Source organism: Pterocles gutturalis, unplaced genomic scaffold (genome assembly GCF_000699245.1).
Source record: "Pterocles gutturalis isolate BGI_N339 unplaced genomic scaffold, ASM69924v1 scaffold36328, whole genome shotgun sequence".
NCBI classification, from domain to species: domain Eukaryota; kingdom Metazoa; phylum Chordata; class Aves; order Pterocliformes; family Pteroclidae; genus Pterocles; species Pterocles gutturalis.
In genome coordinates, this window is record NW_010121698.1 from 39,733 (window position 1) to 50,153 (window position 10,421).

Below are 10,421 nucleotides of genomic sequence, written 5' to 3' on the forward strand. Positions count from 1 at the left end.
AATTAAAAGAATTTTGTAAAGGACATTAAATACAAATAGCTGTATCTTATCGGGTCAGGAGCATTCTCAGCCTTTGCCGGAGGAGCAAAACCCCTCGGGTTGATATCCTCTCACTTACAAGCCAAGGAGAGACAGTTGTCTTGCTGAACAAGCATCCTGGAGCTTGTTTTTAATTAATTGCATTTGAGCTCCTTGTTCAGCAATGCGTGGGGCTGGGGTCTGCACAGCATCCCAGGCTGTATCCATGTGAAAGCAACGTCTGGTGCCCCAACCAGATCCCAGTCGAGTGGGGAAGACATTGTTAAGATTTTATGGGGAACATATTGGCTACAGCATCCCTGGGCTGTCCGTGCAGCACCTTACTCTTCCCACGCTGACCTCCTTCCTTGCTCAAGAGGGAGACTAGATGGGAGAAGCAGAGTCGAGTGGAGCATCTCCTGGCTGCGCTGGTCCCTCCTTGGCACTGATTTTCTCTGAGGAGTTTCTGCAGAGTAGGATTCAAAAGCAGGGAGCCAAAAAGCTGAGTTTCTGTTCCCTTTTGTCCTCCTGGCTACTCGCTGGAGCCATGCTGCTGCCTGTTGCACGAGTCTGGGAATCTGGGGACATTGCTGGGAGGTAGGGCAGCCCTTTGCGTGGGGGAAAAGGGAATTGAAAGGGACAAGGCAAGGGGCAGTGGATCCATGCTGTTGTTTAAAGCACTTGTGGGTTTTTTCTTTTTTTGTTGTTTTCTGGAAGACGAAATACAGCCTGTGAACATATGTTTGTGCCTGCCAAAGGTCCTGCTCCAGTCACAGTTTGCTCTTTGAAGGGTTATTGATCCTTTGCTCTTTCCAGTGGGGTCTCTCCCAGGCAGGTACACTCATGCATGGTGACTTGTCCCCTTTGCTAAAGCAAATGATGGGCAGGACCGGGCATTTAACCTGGGGCTCTGGAGCCCCCAGCCTCTGTTAGACTGTTTCTGACATGGGGAAGGGCTTGCAGGAATTGGAGCTTTACTGATGCTTAAACAAACCGATGCTGTGGAGCAGGAGGCAAAGCACCCTGGGTGACCCCTGGAGCTGGGGAGTGCAGCTGCCCTGACAGTGCCCCAGGGGCTTTGAAGGAAGGCAGGTCCCTGCTCTTCCTCAGCCTCCCTTCACCTGGAGAACAGAAGGAGAGGGGCTAGGCATTATCCCTGTGGTCGGGATGCCTCATGATGGCCACCACCGTGAAAGGAGAACATGATGCTGTCAGCTGGGGCTCACTGCCTGGGAGCCTGGCCGGTTTTCCCTCTCCTGAGCTGATAAAATAGAGATGGGTGCGTATAAAAATAGAGGTAGGTCCACTTCTTGCTGGTGGGACTGCTGACCCTGCTGCTGTAAACACAGTTGTCTCTTTTCTCCTCCCTTCCCGTCCCCCCAGGCGCTCCTGACCCCACTGCTGGGGCCAGCATCGACGATGAGAACTGCTGGCACTTGGACGAGGAGCAGGTCCGAGAGCAGGTGAAGCTGTTCCTATCTCAGGGAGGGTACTACGGCTCGGGGAAGCAGCTCAACTCCATGTTTGCCAAGGTGAGGAGTCAGCGGCTCTTTCCTCTCTCCGCTCAGCGGTATCACGTAGCCGCCAGCTTGCTGGCTGCCCTGATAGGGTGCCCGTCACAGCTGGGAATCTCTGCTCCAGTGCCTTCTCGCCTGGTCGTGGAGCAGGAGGTTGTAATCCCGGCTCTGGGTCAGGCCTGGGTTGTCTCACTGGCTCTCCTGGCCGGTCCCTTCCTCCCATGCAATGGCCTTGCCGTGATCCCTGCACAAGGGAGGGCTTTCCTGCATCTCTTCATTAGCACAGTGCAGGGAAAGCCAACCCTGCAGAGCCTGCTGAGACTGTGGAGAGGCGGCCCAGCCCACAGGCTCCTCTCTTTCTTTGCAGAAGGGCCTTGTTTTCATGTTTTTGATTGTTTGGTCCTCTTCACAGCTTACAGTGAAGCCATTGCGTGAGTATTATAATGTATGACTATACATTATACACATACATGTGCGTAGTGATAGGATACGGCGTAGCAGTTTTAAACTGAAAGAGGGTAGATTGAGATTAGATACTAGGAAGAATTTTCTTCCTGTGAGAGTGGTGAGGCACTGGCCCAGGTTGCCCAGAGAAGCTGTGGATGCCCCATCCCTGGAGGTGTTCAAGGCCAGGCTGGATGAGGCTTTGAGTGACCTGATCATGAACTAGATGATCTTTAAGGTCTCTTCCAACCCAAACCATTCTATGAGTTTATGATCCATGGAAGCTGTGGGTTGTCAGCCAGGTGACCATGTCTTAAACACCTCTGAGGGACCATAGTTTGTCTCACTAAAGACCTTCTCTCTGTCCTTTCCAGGTCCGGGAGATGCTGCGCATGAGGGACTCCAATGGGGCCAGGATGCTGACGTTGATAACGGAGCAGTTCATGGCTGATCCTCGACTCTCCCTCTGGAGGCAGCAGGGGACAGGCATAACAGAGAAGTGCCGGCAGCTCTGGGGTGAGCTGGGTAAGGGTCAGCGCCTTGCAGAGAGCAGCAGCAGGGCTGCCTGGGCTGCTGGGCCAGCACACATCATCCCAGAGGTTTTTGGGGCTCTTTTTTTGGGGGAAGAGGCCTTGAGAGATGCCAGAAGCTTGCTCTGTCCCCTGCTGGGGAGATCGTGGTGGCACAGCTGAATCAGGCTCAAACTCCACAGTTCAGCACCTTAAACCAGCCCCTCTCCTGCGAAGGAGTCACAGATGATGGGTGTGCAGAGTGTGGCTGGTCCCATGCTTGCAGCAGCCTGGTGTTCAGTGTGCTGCCCTGAAGCCTTTGCGAGGGAGGACATGGGCTCAAGTCTTGGCCCATCTGAGATTTCTACCTATTCTGGTGCATGTTTCCAGGGTGAGGGGGCGCAGAGCCTGGCTTTAAGGGAAATGCAGTTCTGGGTAATTCTAGCTAAGCACCTTAGACACTGGCTCAGCTGGCTGACACCATAATATCATTAGAACAAAACATTGAGATGACGTGGGCCCCGGGAGGTTGGTTGTGTGGTGGAGTTGATCCAGCAGTCCTGGGCTCTCCTGGACACCTGAGATCTTGGGGGAATAGTTCGACTTGGGCCGTAGTTTCATGAGTGAGTTTGAGCTTCTCTGCAGCCTGCTGGTGGGAGATGCTTTGAAAGGCCAAGGCTCAGAAGCTGGGACCAAGGGGATGTTGTAGAGCTGGGTTGAAGATGGTCCAGGGTCTGGAGCACCTGAAACTGCAACTGGGGTCACAGACCCTCATACCAAGTGCCCAACAAAAGCAAACATGGCCGTCAGACCGGAGAGCCTGGCCAAACAGCGCAGACAAGGGCCGGGCAGGGGTGGGATGTCTCGTTTCTGTGTGAAGTTCCCTGGATGGAAATAACTACACTGGCTCTGGAGAGCTCATCTGTGCTTGCTTGCCAGCAAGATATTTCCAGGATTTTGGGATGCTGCAGCTAGATGGTTGGATATGCAAGGATCCTGGAGAGGTGGCCAAATCCACCAAGCCAGAATTTCCGCATGGAAGAAAGCAAACACATTAGTGAGATGTGGGTGGATGAGCGTCTAGGCAGGCCTGGACACAGGAAGCAGGTTGCCCAGAATTACAGATTATTTGGCCAGATTTCAAACCTGCTTTCCAAGCTGAGAGCCCTCCCTCCCTTCCTGCACACGCAAGGGGGGAGTGGTTGGGTTTCAGTCCTGGTTTAACTGTGCACGGACCAGATTGGTGCACGTAGTTTTGGTTGGCACAGTGGGAGGAGGCGACAGCCCGTCGCTGTCAGCAGATGGCAAGGTGGCTGGAGAACATCAGGGTCCTACCAAGGCTGGATCAGCGTGACAACAGGGGAAGCATGGTGCCAGCCAGCAGACGTCAGAGGGGGCAGCTCGCCTGGCATAGGCACATCACACGGGAGGGATCTGGGGATCTCAGTGCTGAAGAGAAGCCCCTGCAGAGGATACAACACAGTGATGGTCCAAGAAGCAGATCCAGGGCAGGATGGGCATGGACTATACTCAGTGCGGGGGTTATTCCTCCCATTTTACAGCAGCCTTTTGAATTTGGCCCTGGGCAGCATTTGCTGTAGGAGCAGAGCATCCTTCTGAAGGAAGGGTCCAGGCATGGAGGGACCAGAGGTGGTGTTACCGGTAACAAACACCAGCAACGTGGAGAGATGTCCCAGACCGTCACTGGGCAGGCAACGGTAGCTGGGGCACGTGGCGCAGTGAAGGCACGTTGTCCGACTGTCTGGGGGCTGTGGATGCCAAAGCTGCCCAGTGGTACTGCTGCTGCCAAAGGGAGGGATGAGGGACCCAGCACCAGCTGCCATGGGAAGCCCTGGCACAGACCGTGTTCCCTTGCCACATGGAAGAGAAAAATGGGCCTTGCGGAAATTATTTCAAGCATGTATTTAATAATTAATCATTGATTTTAGCAAAGACTGCATCACAGACTTGTGTGGGATTGGAAGATCAGCCTTAAAGAAGATTGTGGATTTATGCTGGGGAAAATGTAAAGGATTTTGCAGGATTTCAGAGTTTAAAAAAAAAAAAAATTAAAATAAAAGGACATCGTTAGCTTGTGTATGTGCTGCCAACTGAACATCTATTGCCCCGTCTGCTGGGGAGCCAGAGGAACAACCTGCTGGATGGAGAGCTCTGTGGCGTGGGAGTATTTGCCCTGGCGCATTAGTACTTATGATTAAAGCCTAATTACAAAAAATAGACTAAAAACCAGCTGAAGTGCAGCCTGACCTTAATCTGCCTGGAGACGGGTTTATTTATCTCGGCCACTTGTTTACAGTGGGGAATTTCAGCAGATTAAGCCGGGGAGCGACCCTGTGGGAAACGGGAGAATTTCTTTTGATGGTTTGGAAACTTGGGCGCGGGATCGGAGTGCCTGTGCTCTCTGGGGCCGGCAGCCGGGACCGCTGGGGTGGGAAGGCTCCGACCCACCTCGTCCCTGCACCCAGCCCCATCATCATAAAGCATTTTTGCTTAGAGGCTTAGCTTAATCATGATCTGCTGCTTTGTTCCCCGCTTAGCCTCCTGCTATTGGAAAGTTCAGATGAAGGTTTCTGCAGCATGTGAACAGCCGCGCAGTCTGACCTGGCATGGCGTTTCAGCTCAGGACAGGAGTCGCTTGTGCTGTCAGCTGATGTCACTTGACCATAGGGCTCAGAAAAACCTTTTTTTCCATCTGCCAGATAACTAGCATGGCCAAGACAGATGTGAATCCTTCTTTCCTCCTTGTCCCCAGCTCCCCACCACATCTCCTTTCTGCAGGAGAGCCCGGGGGCACAGCATTTTGGCAGGCAAAGGATGTCTCGGAGCACTCCCAAAAATAGGCTGCGAAGTCATGAGGCTTCTGAGGATTGCATCTTTGCTGAGCTGTGGGAGCCAAAAATCCAGCAGGCTCATCCCATTCCTGGAGCGGCAGAGCCGGAGCACCAAACCTCGGTACCGCCTGTTGGCCGAACCACTCTGTGTGGTATCCGAGGCGCGAGCTGAAATTGCAGAGCCAAATGAACTGAAATTTTGCTTGTGCAGAAAGCAGCCCTGGAGCAGGTGAAGAGGCGCAATGACAGCAGGTGGGACAGCTGGTGGGAAGGGTATGCCTGAACCCAGTCGGAGCCCTGGGATGCCCAGCACCAGGATCTGAGTGCAGGATATGGCTCTTGTCCGCCCGAGGAGGTGGGGAGTTTTATGCCCTTGGGGTGGCAGCAGGCAGGCACCCACTGCTCAGCTGCAGGGCAGTAGCCAGGGCCTTAAGGAAGACTGATTTTCTGGAGCTGGGATCTGATTGTTTTCCAAGACACCGTGTCTGTCCAGTCCCTGTGGAGCCTGCAGCAGCCTGGGAGTGACACAGACCTGCTCTGGGAGGTATGGGCCCCAAAAGCCCCAAAGGAGATGGCTCTTCTCTTGCACATGCATTAATTGCTGATGTTGCAGCTCAAAAAGTCTTATTCCCCGCTCTTCATCAGAAAGGAGTGGAGTTCCGGTGGGGTTTCCTGGGAGCAACAGAGCTGAGACGTGGGGGGAGCTGGACCGGTCCAAGGGCTGCTTTGAATATTTGCTGATCTTTAGTGCCTGCAGTTGGTTTTTCTGTGCCCATTCCTGGATGTGATGCTGCTGCCACAATTGGCGTTGCGATGGTGTGACGTCTCTCCTGCCAAGCCAAGCTGCTCTGAGGAGCCCAACATGCACAGCCTTCACACCTTATTAATGATTTGAACCAAACATGTCCCCACATCCCAACCTGCAGAGGGTGGGTCCCTGGAGATGCGCCCTGGGAAAGCTCAGCTGTAACCCAGAGGAGCAGGGGGACACCAGAGTGGAGCTGGAGTCAGGACATCGCTGCTCAGCCTGATTTTGCCTCGTGCTGCCTGGAAAAGGGGACGGCTGCTCTGGATGCTTGTGTTGGAGTCACAGCCTCGCTCGGGGCTGTTTGGCTCGACAGCATGGCTGTGCAGCTGGAGAGCTGCTGTACAAAACACAGCGAGTGAGGGAGGAGGTTTGGGCACATGGAGCAGTCCCCTTACCACACAGTGGAGCCATGTTGGGTGATGTTGTCCTGCTGCTGGCTGTCACTTTGGGATGGGAACTTTGGCTTGGGGAGCAATGGAGAGGTGGGGAGAGCAGCTGGCAGGGCAGGGAGGAAGGAAGGTGCTCCAGGTCTTCAGAGGCAGGGAAGGGTGTTTGTGTGGGAGGCTGAGCTGTCCCCGTGTGTGTGGCAGGATCTGGAGGGGAGCTGCACAGCCTGGGGGGATCCCTGGGGACACCACGCACTGCAGCTGTGCCAGCCCACAACTGTCCCACCCTGCAGGGAGGGAACATCCTGTATCTTGGAATCCTTGTAGAGAAACTTGGGCAGAAATGCAGTTAGCTAAAGGAAAATTCACGGTTTTGCACTTATTTGGGTTGCTGCAGCCCTTTCCAGAGCAGTGGGTGACCCAGGAGAGTCGGCAAGGCTGTGTTAGCAGCCCCAGCATCAGCCCTGTCTTCTGAAAGGACGAGCTGGGTCTTAATGACAACAGATGTCCTTGGGCCTGGTTTTGTCTCTCACTCAGCAGACAGAATCATCAGGCCTGTGAGGTCCCATGGCTGACCTGGAGGGTGTCAGTGTGGGCATCCTACTGATGGGCATCTTTGCTTGAGAGATCCGGAGGGCTCACATCTTGGAGGGCTCTTGCCTGTGAGACATTGAGCCAAGCTCCAGGTTCCTCTGCTGGGTCCCCTGCAGGCTGGGAGCTACTGGGGATTAAAAAAGAAAAAGGGAGGGGAAAAAAAAAAAAGGAAGAAAATACACCAAATCTGCTTTTTAAATAGTAGAATGCAAATGGCCTGAAGAACAATGGCAGATGAAATAGCATTCGGAGCGGGCTTTAAAGCACTTGGAACGTGGGTAGGATCAAAATCAGGTTAGTCTTTGGAGATACAGACTCTGCAGCTTGCCAGGGTGTTTTTAAGCATGCTTTGATGTGTAGTTCAAACACTAGATTTGTCCTGGCAGACAGAAGCACTCACAAACTCATACACAGCCGCTCTCTCCTTCCCTCCTCCCCACTGTCCCCCATCTCATGAGATTATAATTTAGCTTCATTACGGAGGAGTTTTACTTTTATTTAAAAGCTGTCTAAATCCCCCTCCTGGGTCCATGCATTATGCTGAAATGAGTTTACGGATGCTGAAGAAACCTTGCAGGCTGTCACGACGAGCGTGGCAGCAGAAGAGCTTTGCCCCGTGGGTATGGTGGTGGCACCTTCTTGATTTCTTGGCTTTGTTTAGGGGCGCTGTGGGTGTGTGTGGTGTTAAACCCCCACTGCAAGCTGGAAGAGAAATCCTGCTGGCTCCGGCAACTGCGCAAGTGGGGCGAGATGGACGTCTGTCCCCTGGAAGATGGCAATTACGGTAATGAGCTTCCCAACATCACCAACGCGCTTACACAGAGCTCTGGTCACAGCCAAGGTGAGTCCCGGTAGGGGGTGGAATCCAGCTGGTGGCCACAGGGGTTGAGTCAGGGACAAAACTCACCCCAAAGAGGGGAGACCTCAATTCACCTGCTGGTGACATCTCCAGGAGGCATGGGAATAAAAAACATTTCTCTTTACAGCCTTTGGTTTTAGATACACCTGGAAATGTTTGGCTCTTTGTGACATCTTGGGTGAAGTCACCTGTATTTTGAGCATCAAATAATTTTCAAAGGCAAATTTTAAATTTTTCAATGGCATTTTTAAAGCAATTTGACCACGTGGGAGTTTGGACGCATATGGTCTGTGCAGGTTTAGGTACAGAGTTTACAGAAAAATGGTGCTCCTTGAATCAGTGTAGGTGAGCTCAGAAGGCCTGGGTGTGATGTGAGAGTGAGGAGTTGGGGGTGGTACAGAGCCCCTCTTCCAGCCCTTGCATCTTGCTTCTGGGCTTTGATTCAAATAGCAGATAAGTCATCAGCCAAGGATGATAAACGCAGTTCAAGTGCACAGCACAAATGGAGCAATGTAGTTGTGGGGTTGTTCCTTCATGCTGAAATACTTTCTCAACCCTTGACACAGTGTTTTATCCCCTTAAAACACTTTTCCCCCTTCCTTTTGCCTGATGTAGACATCAATTGAAAGTTACTGCTCTTACCGTGCCTCCATCTGCTGCGCTGGAACTGGTCTTTGGGGTGTTACGTGCGGCCAGAGAGGGAAAAGGAGAGGGGGATGGCAGCTGTGCTGCAAATGAAACTTCACTCTTCTGGGTGGGATTAGTCCCCCAGCAGCGGAATCCTGCCAGCCCGCCTCAGCCAGGACCACATGCCCCAGCACCGTTCCTGTGTGCATCCTCGAGGCACAGATTATTTTTAACCTCACCTTGCTCCATGTCCTGTGACAGCCGTGGGAACCCCCCATGTTCCCAGCTCCACTTAAGGATTTGCTACAGCATTTGGGGGGCTGAGCAGGTCACTTTGTTTAGATGTGCAGGGAATTCCGAAGCACATGCCAGGGATGTCCCCGTGTCCCCATGCTCCAGCCTTTCCAGGCAGGGGACTGAAAGCAGCTCGGATCCTGGAGGTGTCCTGGGGTTAATGTTTATGCATATGCAAATACTGATGCAGATTGTTGCCAGCCTCTTTTATTACTGAGGGAGAACAGCTGATTCCTGAAATCCTTCCCAGTAAAACGAGCAGGCTGGGTTCTCTGCACAGGAACACCTGTTTAATTTCTCTCCACCTCGGGGTGCCTGCAGCATTCAGGATAATTGCTTGTTGCAGTTGTTTCGAGTGTGTTTATCCAGCCTCCCTGGAGCATCTTTGAGCAGTGCCTTTTGGTTTTCCCCTTTGAATGCCTTTAACTGGGCCTGTCTTGCGGTTTGCAGGACCTGACATTCAGCAGTGTGTCCCCTTTGGGGCTCCCTGTTTTGCGGCTCTGGCCAGGCCTTTTCCTCCTGACAAACCACTTGTCTGATCTGTCCGGGCAGTGAAATGCTTGTCCAGCATCCGATAGCTTCAGAAATGTCAGTGAAGTTCCAGAGCAGCTCTGAAGAGGAGCACAGACATCTGCTGCAGAGCAGCGGTGGGGTTTCAGACGATGCTGTCTCCTCCCTTCCAGCCCTCTCACACTGCCAGAGGAGGCTGGAGGAAGGTGATGGTTCCTCACCATTGCCTGGAGGCAGACGAGACACGCTCCTGCGGTTCCCTTCATGGATGGCTTCAGGTGCTGCTGATCTGAGCAGCCATGGTTCAGTGCAGCTGGGGCTGTGTGTTGGAGTGGAAGAGGAGAGCTCCTAGTGCTGGCAGGGCAGGAACGCTGAGGACGGCCAGTCCTGGCCCCCAGCAGCTGCCTACACACTGGTGTCACAGGACTGGGAGTGCACCAGCGCATTTCAGGGTGTCAGCCCCGGGTGTGACAGTGGATTATCGTCAGAAAGCTAACGGCAGAGCAGTTGCCGCCTCTTTTCTCACCTCCCTGGTCAAGGCAGCAGTTCTAGCAAGTTACTTATCAATGCTGTCTGGGGAGATGGCAGTCTCCATCAGGGATCGGAGGGGCAGCGCAGGTGTCTGAAGGCAATCTGCTGCAGCGCTGGAGCTGGAGCCCCTGTGCTCAGCGCAGAAACAGCTGGGTGGGACCAAGCGGGGCTTTGGCTTTGCTCTCGTCGTAAAGACACCACTCTGCCCAGGAAGGTGGTGTCTGGGGGCAGGAACAGGCTGCCTATACCCTGCCAAGGCACTGACATTTTTTTTCTCTTTGCAGACTCGCTGGCCAGGCCCAGACGAACCGTGTTCACTCGGGCGATCGAGGGCTGTGACCTCCACTGGCAGGACAGCCACCTGCAGCGCATCATCAGCAGCGACTTCTACGTGTCTCCCTCCTACCAGCGTGAGGGCGAGAGCCTCCTATTCAACTCCCAGGGGCAGCCGCTGTGGCTAAAGGGGCACTCA

The 10,421-nt window shown here is 53.5% G+C and overlaps 1 protein-coding gene across 1 annotated transcript in view; it reads left to right on the top strand.

Annotated features, from left to right (window-relative positions):
- ZSWIM5 (zinc finger, SWIM-type containing 5) overlaps positions 1–10,421 on the top strand; it is a 29,829-nt gene that overhangs the window by 8,793 nt on the left and 10,615 nt on the right. Inside the window, 4 exon segments of the mRNA XM_010077331.1 lie at positions 1,402–1,550; positions 2,354–2,504; positions 7,790–7,969; positions 10,234–10,408. Of these exon segments, the coding sequence (XP_010075633.1) occupies positions 1,402–1,550; positions 2,354–2,504; positions 7,790–7,969; positions 10,234–10,408 (655 nt within the window).